The sequence below is a fragment of the Excalfactoria chinensis genome, chromosome 14 (genome assembly GCF_039878825.1).
Source record: "Excalfactoria chinensis isolate bCotChi1 chromosome 14, bCotChi1.hap2, whole genome shotgun sequence".
NCBI classification, from domain to species: Eukaryota; Metazoa; Chordata; class Aves; order Galliformes; family Phasianidae; genus Excalfactoria; species Excalfactoria chinensis.
Genome location: NC_092838.1, coordinates 5,988,920 through 6,010,764, shown reverse-complemented (window position 1 = coordinate 6,010,764; position 21,845 = coordinate 5,988,920). Strand labels below are relative to the sequence as shown.

The window sequence follows — 21,845 nt, the reverse complement described above, 5'->3', positions numbered from 1 at the left end:
ATTTGCCACAATCTCAGTTCCAAACGGTTTCCTTATTCATTACAAAAACAATGAGGATATCTTACTGGCTTTCTTGGGTCTTCAACTTCTCTTATGCTAAGATTTTCTAATGGAATAATCCCTCTAGGTTCTTTGTCCTAAAAAAAAGGAAAATACTGCATGATTATTCCTTTCCATACCCAGATTTTAAGGCAGCTCACAGCAGCACATACTCACAGTTGTGTATTCAAAGTAATACAGGCAGTTATCAGTCAAAATAAACCACCTTCGTTTCCACGTTTTTACTCTTCCCCCTATAACAGAAGATATTGGTAAGTCCAACACGTCACTCTCAAGGCTTCAGCAAGGGATAAGAAAGAAATTTTGTTTTGTTTTCTTTGTTTTTCCAGTATGTATCTTAATCACTTAATTGCAAATGGATCAGGCACAGATGAGCTGAGGTTAGAAACATATTTCTGTAACTGCAAAGATCCAACTCCTGAGTCAGCACTAACTATGGTGCTGAGCAGCCACAAAAGCGTTACTGCAAAGGCTGTCAACTCTCTCAGGTTCCACCCAAACCCAATGGCTCAGCGGGGCCTGCTGCCCCTGCCCTCACATTGACACAGCTCTCTCTCTCTCTCTCACAGCTGCTGATGGCAGCCTGCATGGATCGGCTCCTTTCAGAAACACGTTACTGGCTCAGTCCTTTCATCCCTTGCTCTGCAGTTTGCCACCTAAGAACACCTCCCTCCACTATCCCATACATGACATAGTCAAGAGTCGTTTCCAGGAACAGCGCAGTAAATAAAGCATTCCCATGTTGCAGACATGCAGGCCGAGTTCCACCATAGTTATGACTTCAGGGTTCTGGCACCACCTGTGCATCATCCATTCAGCAATCACTCATTGTTCCAACTGCCTCAAAATAACAGGTTTTCCCATTGAACACCCTCGCGTAAAATAGTTCTGTGAACACACACGAGGTTCCCAATTTGTTTAACATCATAAACAAATGTAAGAAACAATTTATATCCATCTGCTCTTCTTCAGACAGTGGGAATTCTGTTGCTATGATCTGCATTTCTGTACTGAAGTTAAACTAACAATTCTAGGGATCTTGTCTTAAATCCATACACAGTATTTGCAGTGCAGGCCGAGCCCCGCTGCACATCGTACCTTCCAGTTGGTTTTATGACCTGCAGCGTAACTCAGTGCTAACACTGCACCGCTCAGAGTACTCAGACTTGATGCCTCCACTGCACACACATCTCAATAAAATATTAATCCACAAGCAGGTGTGGTGAAATAAGAGAAGCAAAATAGTGCAGGATGCAAAAGCCGTGACAGAATGGATGGTTGAGTGGAGACAGTGAGGGAAGAGCTGGTGGCATTTTAGTACAACCGCTGTGACAGGTCCTTAAACGAGGCGCTGCAGAAACAAACTGGCACGTATGTCACTGCAGAACTCCCACCTCTCGACTGAGAGCTGGTTCAGGCAGCAGCAGCTGTTGGTTTAGGAACAGAAAGCCAATAACCGCTCCCCAATTTGTTTCTGGATCAATGAAGCAGCAGCAGCCAAGTCGAGCTGGCTGCCAGGACAGCCCTTCCTTTAACACCATGTTTTTCATACAGTCCAAGGGTCACTGCAGCGTTAACTGCTGCTCCCACCCCCCTCAGCTGGCCAGGTCCTGCAGCTCATGTGAGTGCCGTACCAACAGCCCCTTCCACCAAGCAACGAGTTTTACCCTTCCAGAAAAAAGCCAGACTTTTTTTCTTCCAAAAAGAAAAAAGAGGGCTGCAGATCTTCACACAACCCAACACAGGAATGTTTTTGTCCAGCTCTGGGTGACCACACGAACAGCACAGCAAGGTAAAAAAACCCAACCTTCACCACAGGGAAATAAACCCACGCTCAGGAAGGCCCTCAGCTTCCGGGCTGCTGCCTGCTGCTCCCCTGCACTGGATTTGAGAAGAGCAGAGCCATCCTCCCAAGGATTGCCCTGCAGCAAACGGGCACAGCAGGCCTGGGAGTGAGGCACCAGGATGAGCAACGCCTCCTGGCAGCTGCCTGATGGGCAGCCAGAGTTCACATCTTGAGTCACTTCCTTTCCTGTCTGGAAGAGCAGCATCACAGCTTCCCCCTCCCTGCAGGAAACCACACTCACCAAGCTGCCTGCCAGCTGGAGCAGTTTCAGACACAGAAATGCCCTCCCTGTTGTCCCTAGTCCTATTGCTGGGCACTAACAAAAAGAATCTGCCCCCATCCACGTGACACCATCCTCCAGGCATTTAGTGGTGTTTTTAAGACCCTCTGTCGGTCTTCTCCAAGCTGAGCAACCCCAGGTGTCTCAGCCCTTCCTCATAAAGGAGATACTCCAAACTCTCATCATCTTTGGGGCCCTCCACTGGGCTCTCTCCAGTACTTCATAATGTAGGCTTATTACGATTAAAACCATCAACAGAAAAGCACAGGCTGAGTCTAGCTAGCTAAAACCAGAGGAGCTGCCCAACAGCCCAGTTTGGTGCTTGGATTGCACAGAGCAGGAAGCTTCACAAAAGCAAGCATTCATGAAACACGGCTTTCTAAAGCACAGTGCCAGGCTACAGAGCTAGAAAGTCCTTAGGAGAGGCAAACTGTACAACATGCATAAACTGATGAGTAGTACGGATAGAAATGTGCAGTTTTCATAATACAGATACAAATAGGGGTTTATTCCCAACCTCCAGATAATGCATTTTTTTTCTACTTTGTCTTAAAAGCTTTTTAGCTGAGAGAGCCTCTGCCTCATCCTATGCCACGGAGAAAACTTGCCAAGTCATCTTTGAAACCATAGCAGCTCAGCCACTGCATGCCAAAATGAGCAAGGAACCTGCTTTGCTTTTCTTTGTAGTTAGACAAAGAGGAACCCTACAGCATCCGTAGCAGAGAGGTCAAAACCAGACACTGCAAAGCACACGGACAATGTACCAATAGTTCCTTGTGCATCCTTCCAGCAGCAGTGCAAACACTGGTTTCCAAACACGAGCAGAGAGGCCCACAGCTCTACTTTTCTCCTTTGCACGACCTTCACCAATGTGAGCTCCATGAGCACAGCCCACCTCTCACCCCAAGCCTGGATCCCTCTTCACACTTCAGTCACCATTCTCCAAGTGTGAAGTGCCCTCTTTAATAAGCAGCTCAAATGGCCAAAAACTGGCCCCAGTGGAGTGTGTCATCACTGGCTTTGTATAAAAGAGATTTATCACACTGGGGAAAAACAGCAAATGAAAAGTATCACATTTCACTCAGCTTTATAGGGGAAGAAAGTCCCTGAGCACAAGTAAAGCTGATGGGATTCGTTTGCTTAATGGAGGCTGTGCCAGGGGCTGCGTATCACCAAAGGGCCCAGTGCCCCTAAACTTCACACTAATTTAAGAACATGTTTGGCTTACTCAATAGGATATTTGCAAAAGAAAATACACAGGAAGAAGAACAGCTTTGCTGTGTGTGTAGCTCCAATGCAATCGAGGTTTCCCAAAATTCTAATGTACAAATAACAAAGACCCAAAGTGATTTTGTTAGAGCACAAAGCGTTTTTCTCTCGGTCAAAATCGTTCTTCTAGTTGCATTCTTCAGCAAACGCAGAAGAATCATCTCTGTTTTCCTGCTGTACGTTTAAACACCTCCTTTTGCAGAGGACACCTGCACATGAGCCAGACACTCATGCCAGCCTTTGTGGACAGAACAGCACTGATGATACGGTTAGTGACACCGAGTGAAAAAGCAAAATGATACAATAAATTGAAGAAAAAAAAAAGTAAAAAAAAAATATAAAAGAAAATAACAACCAAAAAAACAAAAACAAAAAAAAACAGAGGAGGGAAGAGGAAGAAAATAAAAGAATGAGCAACTGAACAAGAGGGGGCTGGAAAGCAATCAGATACGTACCTCCTAATGCGAATAAGCAGAGACAGCCAGTCACAGAACAGAAAGGTGATAGGTCATAGGCCATAAGGAAAACAAGAAGGCACATTTAAACCACTCATTAAAAAATCATAGCCAAAACCAAACCAAGAGAAACTCACAAATAATATGGGAAAATAAAGACACACAAAATAACTCTTTGACGAGAAATCCTGGTTTTGCACGCAGAAAACTGAGCTGAAATTTCACGAGTTTTCTGCAGTGACTACATGGAGGTTTAGCTGTTATCCATCCATCACGGCACGTGGCAAACACCAGACGGAGTTTCCTTTCTGCTGCTGAGTTTTCAGTTCTCAGATACCAGAAAAAAACTCTGAAGTCTGAAACAAGATTGCTGATTTGTACAAGTGCAACAAGGAGTAACAACCTTCCGTTGTCAAGGAGTTACTTATTTTGGCTTAAGCGTTTTTAAATGTAAATTACAGCACGAACCCCGATACGTTTATAAGGAAGCAGTCAGACACAGAAGGAGCAGACACGCAAACAGCCAACAGACAGCAGTGAGATTGCCCTTGTAACTAACCTAATTTCAGCAGCCAGCCTTCTCTGTCTGGATTAAAAAACGTATGCGTGAGATCATTGCCATCATCCTCTGGAATTTTAAATGGCTCATTCTTAATACTTTCATATAAATTCTAGAAGAATAAAAAAAAAAACAGGAAAAAGACCTCGTTAGTAACATGTAACAGAAAACGCAACCAGACCGTCCTACTGCTTCTCAGTTTATTTGTACAGAAAGCAAACGCTGCCAAAGAATTCTGGACCATCCATTCCCAATTATTGTTTACCACACTGAATAAGTTTGTTTTTCAACTACTTTCTCTGTAAACTCTGCCTCCCTCCTCCCAGATTTTCTAAGAACTCCCCATCAAACACATTTTTATCACAGAATTCCTGCTGCAGAAGTTTCAGCTTCTCAAACTGTTCCAGTTTTCTGTAATTGTTGCCAAACTAATCCGGGCTTTTAGAAAATACTTCATACCATCGCACTGTGTTAGAGGAGTAAACATCCCTGCTGTTAGCTCAGGGGAGAGGAGGAAGCTCCGCATGATACGTGGACAGAACAGAAAGGCCGTAACAAAACGATGATGTTTTCATCAATTATTTTTCCTCCTTTCTCTGATGTAGGAATAATATTTTCCCCATAACAACACTGGCACAAGCACATTGTGAGAGAAACACAGAGGGTTCCCTCCGGAATCTCTTCTCAACATAAGACCAACCAAGGTTAGAGACAACTGACCATGAATGTCAGTCAACACTTCTTTCAGTTTCTCAAATGGTTACACATGGCAGAAAAAAGTTCTTCTTACTTCCCTTGAGAAATCAGCCTGAGAACTGCTGCGCATGTTTTTCATTTTCCTATTAAAAAACAAAAAGCAACCCCTGATCTTCACCATTTTCACTTACCCGTAGCAACTCTTCTGGAAGGTCTCCACCTTCATTAATGCCACGGTTCATAGAAATAAACCTCTCTACGGTTGGTTTATCCCTTACGTTGTGGTTGTGTAGGCTGGTATTTAACATGATGATCGCAAACGACAGCACGTAGCACGTGTCTGAAATCAGATTTGAAAAACAATTTATTTTTCTATATGGACATTTTCTATGTTTACAAAGATCAGTAGATGCTCTAACAGACTTGGTCTATCAGACACCAGTTCAAAGTGTCTCCAAGTTTTATCACAGACACCCAAAGGAAGAACAGTCTTCAAAATAACACTTGAACTGCATGTAAATAAAACTGAAAATAACATTTTATACATAGCAATAATAGCAGAGTGGCACAATCCTAGGCTGCAGCAAACGAGAACAAGCCCAAACGCAGCAGCTGTGGACACATAAACAAAGCAAGAGAAACTACTTACCTTTGGAAGAACTCCAGATCTCCAGCAAGATACTCTCACTTCCACTGTAAACCCCTTATGTCGGGTCTGGGAAGAAGTGGGTCCCGCCTCCACCCCTCCCGCTCCCTCAGATGCACTGCATGTACCTGAGCTGCCCTGGGCTGACCCTGCCTTCCATCAGGTGTCAGTCACTGGTCAGGCCGTGATTTAACTTTTCAGCTACACGCAGCCAAAACAGTCTGGGGACATTTCTGAAGTGTGTCTTATACTCAAATTAGTTTACATAGTAATGGTAGAGTTTAGTAAGTGGAAATGAATACTTGACCATCAGCTTGTGGTTTCCCGATGTGAAATATAGAATCAGATAGCAGCATTTTCTCAGTTCTCGGGAATTGATTATTCCACGTATTATTTTACTTTGAACTTTCAAATTAGCCACTGTTCCCTTGCACCAGATGTGGAAGAACATTAACATTTTAACACCATATATAACTAACCTGTAGACTGAAAGACACCTGGGTTACAAAGGCAATAGCGTGAAGCAAAAGCTTCCATCATACGGTCAATTTTCTGAGCCTCTCCTGGGAGTCTGAAGCTCCACAGAAACTGCCTACAGAAAAGAAGAATCACTGTTAGACTCACGCCAATATTTATATATTAAGCATCTATTGCTAATAACCAGAAACAAAACCCAGCAACGTGTATATTAAATGCCCTAGAAATCTATTCTCAATTTTCACCAAACAAGTCAGGAGCTACCATAAAGCAACATGCACAGATGGCTAACCCAGTAATTCAGCCAGCAACGCTGCATGCTATCAGGCAAGGTAATATGGCAGTTCATATTCTGAGACTCTTTTTTCAGGGCTAGTAAACAATTTTCTGTATGCATCCCATTTTTCCATGAGAATACTACAGAGGGAACAAAAACAGGTCAATCCTCCCTGGGATTCCTGTCTACTAAAAGCAATAAGCACTCAGACTTCACTTGCAATGCAGAAAGAAGCAGGAGATAAAATATTTCTGGTAGGGGAGAAAAGGAAGGAGTACAGCAACACTTGTTATCTTGAAGTGAATTCATCAAACATTACAAATGAAAACAACTACGGGAGAAACAGCAGTGCATGGAGAGAAGTGCTGCCTGTCCAGTGCAAGTTCGCCCTGCAATTATCAGACCCAGATCTCAAGACTCACAGCACCATCTCAGTAATTTTGCAACATATGCAGGAGATCAGCATGAACTGAAATAGTTTTTACTTTCCTAACGTACTGTTTCTATACATAGGTACACTGGAATGCATACAGGACAGAAGTCTTCACAAATTCGCTTTCAGCAAATGGTGAAGCTGAAAACTCCAATTAATTGAATCACTTTCTCTTTTCTTTTTTAGCAAAACAATCATCTACGCTAAAACAGGATCTAGACCAGCAAAGTTACATGCTCTGCCATGCAAAAAAAACTCTACGTTCCCTGTACAGTGGGTGCCAATATAAAAACCACTTGCTCCTGTTCTCATAGGCTTCCATTTTAGGACTTCATATCATACGCCACAGGCCATCCTTAGCTTGTTTAGCTCTATATGCTGTCTTTTACTCACCTCGTACAAGGTTCCAACCCAGATCACGAATTTTGTAAGCTACCAAAATACAAACATTTAATAGTAGCAGCTGCTAAGGTAGAATAAAATCAAGCCTAAAGTTAAACCGAGTCAAAGAGAGGGATATGAAGCCTTCCAGGTAATCTGCATCAGCCAGAGCCTCAACTTATGCTTCAGGCAGCTCAGGCCAACATCACTATATCACTCAACCATAGCAAAGCTGTTCTGACTCCACAAGGTGCTGCACCAGAAACAAAGAGCATATGAACATTTCTATTTCTCTGTTGTCAGGGGCCGTCACTTGAAGCAACGAGACTGGCAGAAGTGTCTATTTCACCTTAATTTTCTGGATTAATTGTGGATTTCCACAAGGAACATTGTATGCTTCACAAGGTAACTCCATGCTACCGCCTCAGAGAAATCGAGTTCACACACCAAAGGAAAAAAATATATCATACTATTTTATTATTATTATTTCCTTTACATGACAGTTGGGTAAATATGGGTGAAGTAGGAAGAAACTGCTTGTACCAAAGCCCACCTCTGTGCAATTGCACACAAACACTAACTCTGGCCTGCAGGGCTCTCCCATCCACCCATGGGAACAAGTGGGAGAAAAGGAGAAAGAAGAGGGCAGCAAAGAAGATGATCTGTTTGGCTGGGGCTTTGTTTTAACCCATCTCTGTGCGGAGATACAAAATTGGTCTCCCAATGTTCGCATTTGGCAGGCACACCAAAATCACAGCTACAAACAACTGGAAGTGCTGAAACAGAACCACCTCTGCTAACTTGCCCAGTGAGCTACAGAGTCACGCTGAGTGTGACATCAGCTTTCTGACAAGTAGATCAACACAGTGACTGCTATGAACACGCAATTCAATACAGGAAGAAAAACAGAAAGAATTTACTCACCGTAAGGCTTGTACGAGATTGAGATCAGCAAACTCATGGAGTTCAACAAAAGCCTGAAGAACTTTAATATTAAATTCATCTCTGTGAGAAAAGAATGGAAATAAACAATTACAATGCTGCACTTCAAAGCCTTCTTAGTTACTTCTAATAGAATAAGCAAACAAACAGATGATTACACCAGGAATTGTTACCACGTTCAATTTTAACTGGTAGCGTTTTGCCCATTTCTGCTAGCATTAGAAAGCTAAACTACCAAGAGCCAGAACACCTGAATAGATTTTATCACTGCTCTTTTAAATGCCCTGCAAGTGGCCTGTCTTTCTTTGTCTGATATTTGACATTATTGTACCTGCCTTCACAGGGGAAAATATCCAATACATCTATTTAGTTCAATAATCTTGTGCAGCAATTGTGTCATGAACACTTAAAAACAACAACTAAGGTAGGATCCATTTCTTTAGCCATACAAATAAGTTACACTTCAAGTGCTTATAAGAACAGCTTCGTCAAAGAAGTACTTAATATGTACCACCTTCTTATTCCGTTCTCAAAAATCGTTACAATGGAAGTTTAGGAACAGCTTCTGCCTTGGTCTGTTCCCAGCTATCTTTGATATCATTATGCAAAGCATCAGCCCAAGTACGCTTTAATACAAGGTTATTTGAATGCAAAAGTTATACTTAAAGGCTGATGAACACAAAATGATTTGAATGCAGATAGAATTTAGTCTACACCACCACTACATTCATATGCCAGAAGCAGAAAGGTTTGTAATCCCAGGGTGTGCTTTAAATACATAATGGAGGCAGAATGTTGCATATCAGCCTCCACCCAAAAATAGAAAGGTGTGCGTTCACCAAGAATTATCTGCTGCATTACTGACTCAGTGCTTGTAGCTCATCTGTAACTCACAAGCAAATACTTGAAAGCAAACCATTCATTAAGTTGTTTCACACAACCACAGAGCAGCTCCATCAAGCAAAAAGAAGCAATTCTCATCAAATTCAGTAATATACAATTGAGCTGCAGAGCAGCGAACTCATATAGAGTACAACTGCACAGAGCTCTCAATAGGGCCGCTTTGTTATTTTAAGCCAAAGACGTACCTTGCCTACATGTACACAAAGCTTCAGCACAAGTATCAGCCTCGTACTCTCATTTCTGCTCTTTTTGGTTTTAATGTAGACTACATTGATAGCCATACGTAAGTCAGTGCAGCTCCAAACTAATACAACTAATGCAACAAAGGATCCTTTTTGCAGCCCTCCTCAGATTTTAGCACCAACTTAACGGATTAAAAAATAATAATAATAAATTGCTGCTGTTCAGTCCAAATCACCACAATTTCTCCTATTTAAATAATGAAAAATCCAGAAGATGGGCACTGAAATAATAATACAGCTTTGAATTCTCTATGTGAGCAGCGACGTGACCATTCTGCAGTACGCCAGTGGCAATGGTCAGACTGGTGAGATCCTGCTGCGTGAGCACAGAATCCAGCCTTGGGAGCAGAAGACTGGAAGTATTTGAGGAGGTAGAACGTAACTCTGAAAATGCACACAGGCTGATTCATGCAAGCCTGGTTACAATTTGGTAGGTATTAACATACAAGTAATTGCACAACACTACCCAGATATTCAAGATCCTAATGCTTTCATATGAAATGGTCGCAATGTCCACAAACGTGGTCCAGAAACTGCACAGAAAACATGTTCAAAAATATATGCACTACAGTGAAAACCTTCATTAAGCTTCTTGATGTCAGGAGGAAACAGTGCACAAACTAAGTGCTGATGCTGTAAAGAGATTACAGCTGTCTCACAGGGGATCTGCCAGAACACATCACTACAGGAGCAGATCCCCAGTGAGTCAGCTTTTAAACCTCCCTAACTGGCATTAGAACCAGAACATGTTCAAGCATGCAGATGCATGTACTTCAACCTACCTGCTACTTCTATCTCTTGCTGCTTCCTTTCCCAAAATCCACTCCTGGGTTGCACCTCAATGGAAGCAATTTGCATTTTATTGCATTTTGCACGTTTATTGTGCTAGAACTGATGCAGCTGCCCTGAGAGATTCCTCCATACTAAGGGGAAGTCTGTGTGATGACACTAAAACATGCTTACAAGCACTGTCCCAGGAATGATCAATTCTAATAAGTAATTTCTTTCCTATCAATTATTACTGGTTGTAAAACACACCTTGTCTAGGGACGGTGTCAAGAATTACTGAAACTGTGGTAACGCTGCTCTAATACAGCTCTCCACCATTCCAAAAGCTTATGGCATTGAATTCTGCTCTAATACCAAACTTAAGGATGCTTTCTCAAAATGGTAAGTTACAATGAATTAAATATTATTCAACAATGGATCCATTTAAAAAGCACAACAACTGGTCAGAGAAAAACTCCACCTAATAGGTTGGTATTAGTTCCCTCTGCAGCTTTCCTACATCTTTGAGAAGCTTTTCACGTAGCCTCTGATGGGGAAGGTAACCGCTACAGTTGCCAAGCAAGCTTTGTGATCAAGATGAAGTTTCAATATTATTAGTTTACCTTTCACCGAGGTAATCGCCAATTACCGTTTTATTTAATCCTTCTCCTTTGTAAAGGAACTGTGCAATGTCTTCTGCAGTGTTTTGCAAGAGGTCATTTTCTATCAGAAACTGTATTCCCTGGGAAAAGCAATTTCAGAGGAAAAGGAATATTACGTTTTCTTCCACAGTATGTATGTAAATACCACTCTTAGCATTTGGCATCAATCCAGTGTCACAGACCTACACACAGCATGTAAGAGTTACACTGGTCTACACTTGGTTTTATTGATCTACTTTACATGAAATAGTAAAACAATGAACTTTTTTGCCAGTCAGATGAGCAGAAGTTTGTGCTGGTTGGCAGATATAAATGGGAACACATTTTTAAGGCTGGAAGGGCCAGGCGGCGGTTTGAATTCCTTAATTACAGAAACATCAAATATTGTCTTAACAGGTGAATGTAAGCTGGCCTGCCCGGCACATTGCGTGAATGTCTGAAGATGATCTGTGAAATCATACAACAACGAGGAATGCAGGAGTAACTGAATCACCACAGCGACAGAAAATAAAGCATTCACAAACTGCGCCCCAGTACATCAAGCCACTACTTGCAGAAGTTATGGCTGAAGATACTGAAACCAGTTTAAAGAATTTATGCTGACACTGAGAATTGGCTGACTGCAAACGGTGCCTGAATTACCGTGCTCACTAAGGGCTGTCTGTGAAGCCAATCCAGCCTTTCTTACGGAGCTTCCACCACAGCCAGGAGGAGCCTCACCCCAACCTCAGTGCACACCTGACCAAGCCCCTGGATTCCTACGCTTCTCTAAATTACTGGCCTCAGGACTTGCCCACTCTGGAATGCCCAGAGAGCTCTTTGCAAAGCAGGAAATAAAGGAGCCCATGGGTTATCTGAAGTTTACATGGAGGCTGGAAATGATGTCATTCCATCACTCCACGGATCATGAACAGCCACTTGTTGTTGTTTTATTTGTTGTCAGGTAAATTATTATCTAATAATTTATTATGAAAAAACTAAAGTCTTGACTGCAGCTCTCTCCTAACAATTTCATCATCTGAAACTTAGTTTGACCACATGCCGCAGTCTGACAACTCAGCGCTTTTACAAGTCATTTCAGAACAGACCTGATTTCACTGCAAAGAAAACATCATTTTTCTCTTGAAGCAGTAACAGCTGAGATTTCCTCAGACCATCTCAAGCACATTTGATAACATTAGTGCACAAAACTCACCTAAAGCACACTGCTTTTTTTCTCCATACCAACTAACACAGAAAGTTTCTCAGATCTACCAACCAACAAAGAACCCTCCAACCAACATCAGAAATCGCAGCTGCAGGTTGCTTTGCTCAACACCCAGACTGTGCTGCTCATGTTTAATGCAGACTGCCCAGAAGAGCTTTTACAAGTTGTACGGGTTACTGAAAAATGGAAATGACTGGAAATATGGAAATCTCTGCACAGAAACAGGTATCTGAGCTGCAAAAATCAGTGGGTTTGAGGGGCTTCTTTGTTTGTTGTTGTTCTTTTCTTTAATTCTTCTGATCTTTAAAGCAGCAGAAATCAGACAGGAAAGGAATGTCTGGGACAACAACTCTCATGTCTGGAATACACTGTAAAATAGGTCAGCCAAACACTCATCAACTCCTCCGCTATCTTTTGTCTCGATGTAACTCCTCTTTATGAAGGCTGATACAAGGCAGAAGGCAGCCGTATGCATTTGACCCCCACACACAAAGTCACCATCACACAGCAATTCGTTATTCACTAACAAGTGCTGTGTGGTTTCTAGGTTTGTTTGTTTTTTAAAAGCTTGTGCAATAAAATCTCTGAATTCCAATTTTTAGAGTAATTTATTGACAAATTCGGCACTTCTTTAGATCCTGTTTTTGTCACAGAGAATCCATTTCCAGGGCCCACTGCAGACAGCAGTGACACCCACTGCTGGGAATGCAAAGCACAGCTTCGTGTCCCTACTGATGTCAGAACTGTGTTTTGTTTTGCTGTTTGTTGGTTGGGTTTGTTTTTCCCAGGCTTGACCATTACAGCCCTTTAACTGATGTAAACTAACTGTATTCAACACAGCTACCTTCAACAACAACTTTTGGGTCAGGGGACAATCACTGTACATTTGGGTGACCCCCATTAGAAGACACAAAACTCTTAAATAAAAATGGTTAAAGAAGTCAGCTCGATGTGTTCCTGCTCATGTGAAAACTCTACATCTACATTTCTGGATTTTTAAGGAAAATAAAGCCTTGAGGATTCAGTGCACGTGTTGTTACTTCTGCTGTTGCTTCTTTCCCATTCCTGGCTACTGCAGGCCACCACTGATTTACAGACATTTTTAAGGAATTACTACTCAAAGTCTGTTTACCACATTTATGTTACATTACAGCAGTAATGCGGCCACAGCATCTATTTACAGAAATAACTTTATCCCATAAAAGCAGCAGCAAAAATAGTTAACATTGGAACGAAGGCAGTTTGCATCGCTGTGGGATTTTGCCACAGACTTCTAGAAAGCAAAAGAGAAGAAAATAACAGTGAGAATATCAGAGATAATCTGCCCTTAACAGAGCTGAAGCTGTACAGACATCAGAACAGAAAAGAAAAACAGCAGATGTGGCCACCAGCCTCAGTGTACCTGGTCTATTTTATAGTTTATACAGGTTTTTTTATTTTATATGTGTATATTAATACTTAAGTGAAAAAAGCACACGTGGTTGGCAAAGACTGAATGTCTGCTTCTACATTCACCTCCCGCTCCGTGTGTTAAAAGGATGTACAAACATGGGCTGGCAATTTACATAATCTGAAATGTTTGAAATGCTGTAAGAAAACAAACTGTATTTGTCAGAGATCATTTCAGAAGCAGAAGCTTGATTCCAGACAATAATTCTACCTTTTTAGGGTCCATGTTGAATTTCTTCCTTCCCATGGCTATTTGCTTATTTCTTTGTGTAGTTTTGCTACATGTGGAAAAAGGAGAAAAAGAAAGAAGCACTTCTCAATTATTCTTATACAACAGAACAATTTCTGGATGAGTTTAATTTGCATTTTGAGTACTTCAACTTTTCTATCACAAAAAATCTGGGACGTTCACTTTGCGTAAGGGGGAAAAGTAGGTTACTATTTACTGGTACTTCAGTGATGGCAGCTCCAGTGAGCTGCTCATTATTAGTTGGGCAGTTTCAAGCATTGCATTCTGTTCAACCTATTCTCCACCTGAACAAATGACAAACCTGAATGGGATGAAGTCAAACTTCTGACTCTTTGTAACAGACAGAACAAAGGTGACCAAAGGTTTATTTAGTGTAAAATCTTCTTTTATTTTCTGTTCCTGGAATAGCTGTTTCAAGGTATTAATGGACCAATCTGTACGTGGGCATTACTTACCTTTCTTCCACACTAGTCAGATTATCAATTTCTGTCATAACCTCAGCGATTTCAAACTTCAACCTCTGCCGGAAGAAGAAAGTGAATTAAGTTAATCCACATCAAAACTCATTTGGAAGTTGTCTATCACGTATTAATATGATCGGTTACGTTTCATTTTCCTAAATCATCATCTGAAGAAAAGTGACAAACCTCCCAGCTGGCAGTTACACACATGAATCTCACCTCCACGCGTGTGCTCCCATCAGAACATCAAGACCAAACTCTCAGCACCAACTTCACTGCCCTTATTTACCCACATTTTTCTCTCACCCCTTTCCTGGATACAAATCTACAGCTTTGGGTCCCCAGTTGTACAAACCAATTGTGCACATACGCACATAACGCGTCACATAAATCCAGAAGTCAGCATTTTTAAAAGCAAGTAAATGTATCGTAAACCTGCTTGATAATTAAAAAGATTTAGTTGTGACCATTTACATACTTTTAAAAACATTACATATGGCCACTGCCTAGACAGAGTGCAAAGCTGCAGTTCGCTGTAACTTAATCTACAGACAAAGCAGTTACCTCAATATCATCTATCAGTTCTTTCTTCCTGCGACGAATATTTAGAAGTTCTTCTCTTTCTTCTATGGAGAGATCATCAGGCACTGAAATAGAGCAAAACGCACAATCTTTCAGCCTTGGCAAATACACCTCATGGCAGAGAACTGAATAAACTTGTCTAAGAGAAGTTTTTATTACAAGTTTTCTTTTTCTAGCTGGGATTATTCAGGGGAGCGGAGGTGGAGACGCACCCAAATTCATTGAAATTCTACCTCGTAAAATTGTAAGTAAGGCAATGAAATGAATGGTGAAGGACAGAACCGGTCTTTTAAAAGGACATCAGACAAGTTAAGGGAACTTGTTATCATGCAGCAGGTAGGAAGGTTTGGCTCTACAGCTTAATTGCCAAAATCAAGCCTGCTATTGTTCCAGTTATTTCAGTAATAGATCAAAGTTCTTCATTTCAGTAAGTTATTCCTATGACATTTTCCAGCAGGAAAAGCCACAGAAAAGCCAAAGTTGTAGAAAATTCATTATCAATTTGTGCATCTTAGTGCTGCCTTCAGACATCATATTTGCTGCCCGTACTTATCAGATGAAGGTAACCAGAACAGTACAAACACCCCTAACAGAAATTACTTCCCATCACCTGGGGATACATTTATATTCTTCTCAAATAAACATACAGTTACAATCTGTCACTGAACACAGCCTGCCACAAAGTTCTGCTTTTGTGTAACACCACTTAAAAGTGAGCCTGAAGTATTTCAATCATCTTTATCCATCTCCTTGGCTGCACAACAAATGTGTTACGCTGCTGATAAGCAATACTTGCCGATGTTCTGCACACAGCTATGGCTGTCACTCACTCCATCAGCAGCCCTTTCCCTTGTAATTTCTGACAACCAACAAACCTGAAGTTATTTGCACAAAACCTCTGCTCTGCTTCAGCAGATGTTGTCCAGCAAGAATCTGCTCACAGATCACACTCCTTCATGCAGCATGAGCACATCGGCCACAAGGGTCAGCTCCTTTGCAATGATCCTGTCATAACAGTTTTGATGCTACTTACTTTCTTGGAAGCAGCCCCTTAATTACAGAACAGTTTTTCCCTCTAGCTCAAATGGAACATCAAAAATAATGATTAAGATACTTAAACGGTTCTGTATCAACAGGAACATGCAACAGTGCAGTCATATGAGAAGGTTAAAGCTGTCTGTTTGTCACATGTGCTCTCAGTAAACACAACAGGATCACAAGCAAAGATTCAGCGTGACAGGAGCTTTTTCAGACATTTGAAACACAGCCTCTATTCATAAGTTAAGAAATGAAATGCACTGATTACTTCTTGGACATCCAGTGGTTAAACTTTCATTTTAGGACCTGAATCATAATACACAATCCAAATGGCCACAGACCTTGCTAGACATGAGGTAATTATGCCAAGTGATTTCATTTAGCTATTCCAGATACAGACATGATTAAATTACTTCCAGTTTAGGAAATGGCAATCTTCTGTTGAAAGAATACCAGACTTCAATATGTCTACATGCTTCTTCCCTTGATCAGATCTGAAGTCCACCCATCCCTAAAACTTCTTTCCATGCCAATACTGGAAGATTCCTTTCACATCATACTGTACAAATCCACACGATGCCTATTTAAGGCATCACATCTTTGTCTCACATGCACAACATTTTATCAACATTTTGATCAATCTCACCTTCATGGGTACCCAGCGAGACTAATTACAATACAAATGATAAATACTCTTCGACTGTCAAACAGTCACAATCCACAGACAGTGCTTGTTTTCCAGTCACAGAGCTGCTCTCACAAACTCCTCCCAGAGCCTAACAGCAGTGAGTGCTGCTGCAGCTTCTTCCCCCTTAAGGTAGCATGCAGCAAAAGCTGTAGGTGTGGAATACCTGGAACGAGTGCAATGTGTGGAAGATCTCTGTGCTCCTGCTAACCAATGGAGAAAAACAGAACGCCTCAGTCCTGTTCCTATAGCACCGCGAGACTGTCTGCTGTGTTTTTTCATTTCCTCTGATCACAGCAGCAACAGAGAGACAGTTTTCTGTCTCTAATACTGTTAGATAAAAAGGAAATAAACTGAACAGAGTCAGGCTGTCTTTTGCATTAGGAAATAATAAGTATCTATCTGCCAGATGCAAGACAAAGTAAAAACCTGCGGGAAAATTCTAAGTGCACTTAGAAGACAGCACGTTACTGCAACATCTTTAAGTACTGGTGTTAATATCAGAGACAAGAGACTCCGATGTCCTTCGATAAGGAAAAACATAAAACAGTGAGTGAGGATTACAGTACAGCTCAGGCTCCAGCCACTATTGGTGCAGTCGATATTTAGCATCCACTTCCTTTAGCAGCAGAGAAGGGATGATTTAATTGCCGGGATGTTTCTTGAAGTGCACAGTCAGACAAGCTTTACACATTAGCAGATGGGGACTCACAGGATACCCTGAGCTTGAAGGAACCAAAAGGATCTTTGTATGCAACTCCTGGACCATTCAAAATCCAAACACTATGCTAAGAGCACTGTGCAAATGTTTCCTGAGCTCTGGCAGCATGGGGCTGTGCCCACTGCCCTCAGCAGCCTGGTCCATGTCCACCACCCTCTAATGCAGCACCTTCCCCTGACTCCCACCCAACCCTCCACTGTGTTGTTACCTCCAGCCCTGTCTGAACCCCACGGGCAGCCAGAGCAGGAGGCAGCAGCAGGACTTGCAGCCCCACCACTGCTGAGCAGGGCAGGGCACTTCGCAGCCCTGCAAGAGGCCGCCCCCACAGCACCAATAGCAGGGACTGCATCCATCTTTGTTAATAAATATAAAACGAAGTACATGACTATTGCACTGTTAATGCCTCAGTCGCACTCAGAGCAGAGCCTTGGGTGCTGCCAGCAATGGAATGTGCTGTTCATTTGCTCAGGGCACAAGAGTTGGCATTCAGCAGTCCCCAACACAGCTCCCTCAGGCCCATCACTGCGCACACAGCAGAGCTCAGCACTGCCCCCCACTCCCTGAGCAGCTGCAGGCTGCCATGAGGCTCCTCCTCAGACCCTTCTGCTCCAGGCACAACAATCCCGTTGGCCTCAGCCTCTCCTCACTCTCGTGCCCCTTCACCACCTTCACAGCCCTCCTCTGAATGCTCACTATTAGTTTTATGAGTTTCTTATTCTGTGACGCTCAAAACTACACACAGTGTTTGAAGTGAGGAAGCACCAGCGGGGAGTAGAGTGGGAAAGGATACTGAAAGCATTTCCGTATTCCATCATTCTTTTGGCTGCACATTACCGCTCTATCAATGGGAAAATGAACTCACCAAAACATGTTTCTGAACACACTGTGTGGTGACAGACTGTAATTTCAGAGGCTGAAGGCTGCATTATTATCAGTCAACAGTTGTTTCCCTCTTGTTTCACTTCTCATTCTCAAACCACAATTTAGTAGCAGTATTTCTGTCTTTCAGTGAAAGTATTTGAAGCACAAACCATTGTAGGATGTTCCTCCTACATCGTCTGAAAGATGTGGCAGAAAAGACTCAACTGCAGCTAACAGCATAAAGAAAAAACAGTATTGCAAATGGGCACCCATCCCTGCTTAAACTTTTTCCTTCCAAGGAAGGATCGACTGTGTTTTTCACTCCAGTTATTCTTTGCTTTTCTTTGATCTCAATTGATTCAAAGGATGGGAGGATTTAGCATGAACATTTTACTACTGAAAAAGAACAAAGACCTGGATGGAAATGCATTTCAGTACAGCAAACAAACTCTAGTTGCATGGTGCTTCTAGGTTATCTTCTAGTCTTCAAATGAAGACACTGTTCTATTTCAAATGAGTGATTCAGAAAATCTTCTGGCTTACAAGGAGAGAGCCCTTCTTTTCCTAAGACTTTCAGGTATCACTAAATAGAAAGGCCATCTGCCTACTGATCATTTTATTAACTAGGATAAATACTGTCTGAAGTACAAATTACATTCCTGGCCAAATAGTAAAACAGAAGGAAAGACCACAGTGTATATCTTGCTAGTAGTAAAAATAATAGTAATTACTAAATAGGAATTCCAACTTGGCCCATCTCTGATCAATTACAGTCACTGATCTAAATACATTTAAATGAACTTCCCATAGACATCGGAATACGCACTTCTAACGCAGGTCTGCCTACACTACACGTGTTACCAAAACCACAAAACAAACTGTCCTGCCATCAGTGTTATGTCACACCGCTCTGATGCCACTTCAGTGATTTCTCCACTACCAGCAGCACAAGCACAGCATCCAAACAAGCATCAGCCCAGAACTCTGAGGTTCATGAAGGTATCACATACTCACATCTCTTAACACGTCCTACTAAAAAGCAGTAGAATCAGTTCATTTCTCAGGTGCCAACACTGAAGGTACAGACATATTTTAAAACTAAAAATAAACTTTGAAATGCAATTCTGAACGTTCCTGGTAATTCCTTTACATCATCATTTAACTGTGTTTTGTGCTCCGTTTTCCTTCATTCGTTAAGCATGAAGGGAGCTTAACAGCATTATTTAAAAGCCATCAATCCACATACAGTATTTTTGAGAAAGCAGGCACCACAAATCTAAGAAAAGCAAATCTTTGGCACATTGAGAATGAAACAACAGATCAACATCCCACAGCTCAGTGGAAATCAGGAGTGAATCCCAAAAGGAGATAGAAAAATCCAGTACTTCCTCTGACACCTACATCTTTCCTGGTAGCAGAAACTAAATCCTTTCCCCACATTATGTGAACCATCAAAATTCCTGTGTTTAAACACCTTCACTTATTAACCTTTCAACCGACATTCACTGACCAAGACTTAATGCAGTTCAGCTTCACCACAACTCCTGACCTCAGAGTTCACTTTCTCAAGAGAACAGCAAAATAATCCGGAGTCAGCAAACATAAAAGCTCTCACAATATCTCACGACAGAAAACAAAACACTATTCTACAGCCTCACAAATCAATATGATCACCTGACCTTGTGACTCAATTACATTTTTGCTTTCAAAAATATTCTCCTCCTTCCACAGCAGCCCCACGCTGGTGCTATTAAGCACTTCCTTTCCTAGCAAGGAAGGATTTGATGGAATTTCATTTGGCTGCAATTGAAGCATCTTACAAGCACAAAGATATTTACACAAGACACGGCTTAAACTAAACAGACCTATCCTTACCCATGCACAGAATCCACACAATTGTTTCTTCTGGCCTTTAAAAATAATACACAGTCATCTCTTGAGAACAACTCTGATCATCCCAGGGCGTTTGTCTGAACGGATATTCTCAGGCTGCTCTCTCTTCCTTTCCCCTACTCACTCCCTTTTTTAAACTTAATTATAGGAACATTCTCCAGCTTTCAGACAAGATGGATAAACAAAGCTGCGACCACTTGTGGCGATTAAAGATTCCAACAGTGGTTTTGTAGGATATCCTCCTGACTGGGCTTATTTCTCAGCATGGAAACAAAATATATCTGCATTTAATTAAACCACTTGGGTTTAGTTGCCACTGTTTGTTTTTTTTTTATCATACTGATTTACTCTTTGCTATTTGGTCACTGCTGACCATGTTCTAGCATGGCAGTGCTCAGGCATCCATTAACAGAGAAATAATCCCGTACACAATATCCTTTCACATACAAAATTACCAGTTAGCAGTATGAGGAATTCAGGACCGAGGCCTGAGGAGTACTGGGAGAACTTTTGGTCATGAGATACACTGCGACCAGAAAGCACATCAGTGGCAAACCCAGGAGGGAGACTCATACATCCATCACTGCAGTTGTTAACCACTGCACAGCACACTGACCCAAGCCGTTGCTGGAACATTTTTCAGTCCTGGACAAGAAGATATTTTAGAAGCAACTCGTAGTTAAGACACCTGTTCTTCTGGGCTTCAAATAACACATGAAAACATCTAAGTTAATATTAATCCCAATACCATGTGAAAGTATGTGTTCAGGAGTTGAAAGTTCCCCTGTAGCATCATCCACTGAATTCCTACGATTCACAAACTGCTTTCTTTCCTCCACAAAGCAGGTTTATTTACACCAGTGATTCACATTCAACGTATTTTTATTCAAAGAACAAAAGCAAAAAAAGGTGGAAATCTGCAGTACATCTTTATCCAGTACAGAAAGCAGACAGAAAGCGACCAGCTGGGGCTGGACCCAGATGGTCTTTGAGATCCCTTTCAACCCTCACTGCTCTCTGATTGTAACTGCTGCCAAGTATTGTATTATTTCTTGTAAAAATCAATCATTACTTATTTAAGATACAAGGATGACTTCAGATAACACAAGATGACAGTTTTGTCCCGGTTAGAAATATTAATCATAGTTGGTGTTAACAACCCTTGTCAAGCAGAAAGTAGCCAATTCCAGAGTTGTACAAAGTCAGGGTCTAGAATCCATCAAACTGAGAAGAAAAACAAAACAAAACCCACCAGAGTTTTGGTTTGACTTATTACACACAAGATCTTGCTGCACTGCCACAGTATCTGCAAATATGCTTACACCTATAAAGCACAGCCACAGAAAATGCATTCCTTGAACCTGATGGAACAGGAGCTTGCAATGACCTAACACAGCATACACAGATAGTATGAGCAACAACAGCTGTGAAGAAATGGAAGCGTATCTGTAGGCTTTTTACAGCTCACACAAATAGCTAACATGCAGCGCTGTTTCCTGCCCCCCTAAAAGCACCAAAGCACAAACAGGTACAACTTGACAGCAGCTTTCAAATCTTTACCTTGCTACATAGATACAGCAATAGACAACTGAAGATACACCTGCCTTATTTTTTAGTTCCTAATGGTGCCCCCAACTCAGATACCTGCCGTATGAAAGCTGTGCATGCTAATGAGCATTTCTTTATTATATCACTCATCCTATCTGTATGAACAGGTAGCACTGAAGACCATGATTACACTACATTCACTCCTCTTCATCTTATATCCAATATTATACCTTAGCCCATCATTTCAATGCATT

At 41.7% G+C, this 21,845-nt stretch overlaps 2 protein-coding genes across 2 annotated transcripts in view; one reads left to right on the top strand and one right to left on the bottom strand.

Annotated features, from left to right (window-relative positions):
- CLEC16A (C-type lectin domain containing 16A) overlaps positions 1-11,387 on the top strand; it is a 147,288-nt gene extending 135,901 nt beyond the window's left edge. The window contains exon 31 of the mRNA XM_072348999.1: positions 11,293-11,387. The gene's annotated coding sequence lies outside the window, so the exon portion shown is untranslated. The remainder of the gene's footprint in view (positions 1-11,292) is intronic.
- The window catches only part of CYTH3 (cytohesin 3), a 42,090-nt gene that overhangs the window by 1,252 nt on the left and 18,993 nt on the right, over positions 1-21,845 (bottom strand). Inside the window, exons 2-11 of the mRNA XM_072349009.1 lie at positions 14,828-14,910; positions 14,258-14,322; positions 13,764-13,830; positions 10,858-10,976; positions 8,304-8,384; positions 6,291-6,403; positions 5,357-5,505; positions 4,470-4,581; positions 217-293; positions 66-137 (exon numbers count right to left, since the gene is read on the bottom strand). Coding sequence (XP_072205110.1) covers positions 66-137; positions 217-293; positions 4,470-4,581; positions 5,357-5,505; positions 6,291-6,403; positions 8,304-8,384; positions 10,858-10,976; positions 13,764-13,830; positions 14,258-14,322; positions 14,828-14,910 — 938 coding nt within the window. The remainder of the gene's footprint in view (positions 1-65; positions 138-216; positions 294-4,469; positions 4,582-5,356; positions 5,506-6,290; positions 6,404-8,303; positions 8,385-10,857; positions 10,977-13,763; positions 13,831-14,257; positions 14,323-14,827; positions 14,911-21,845) is intronic.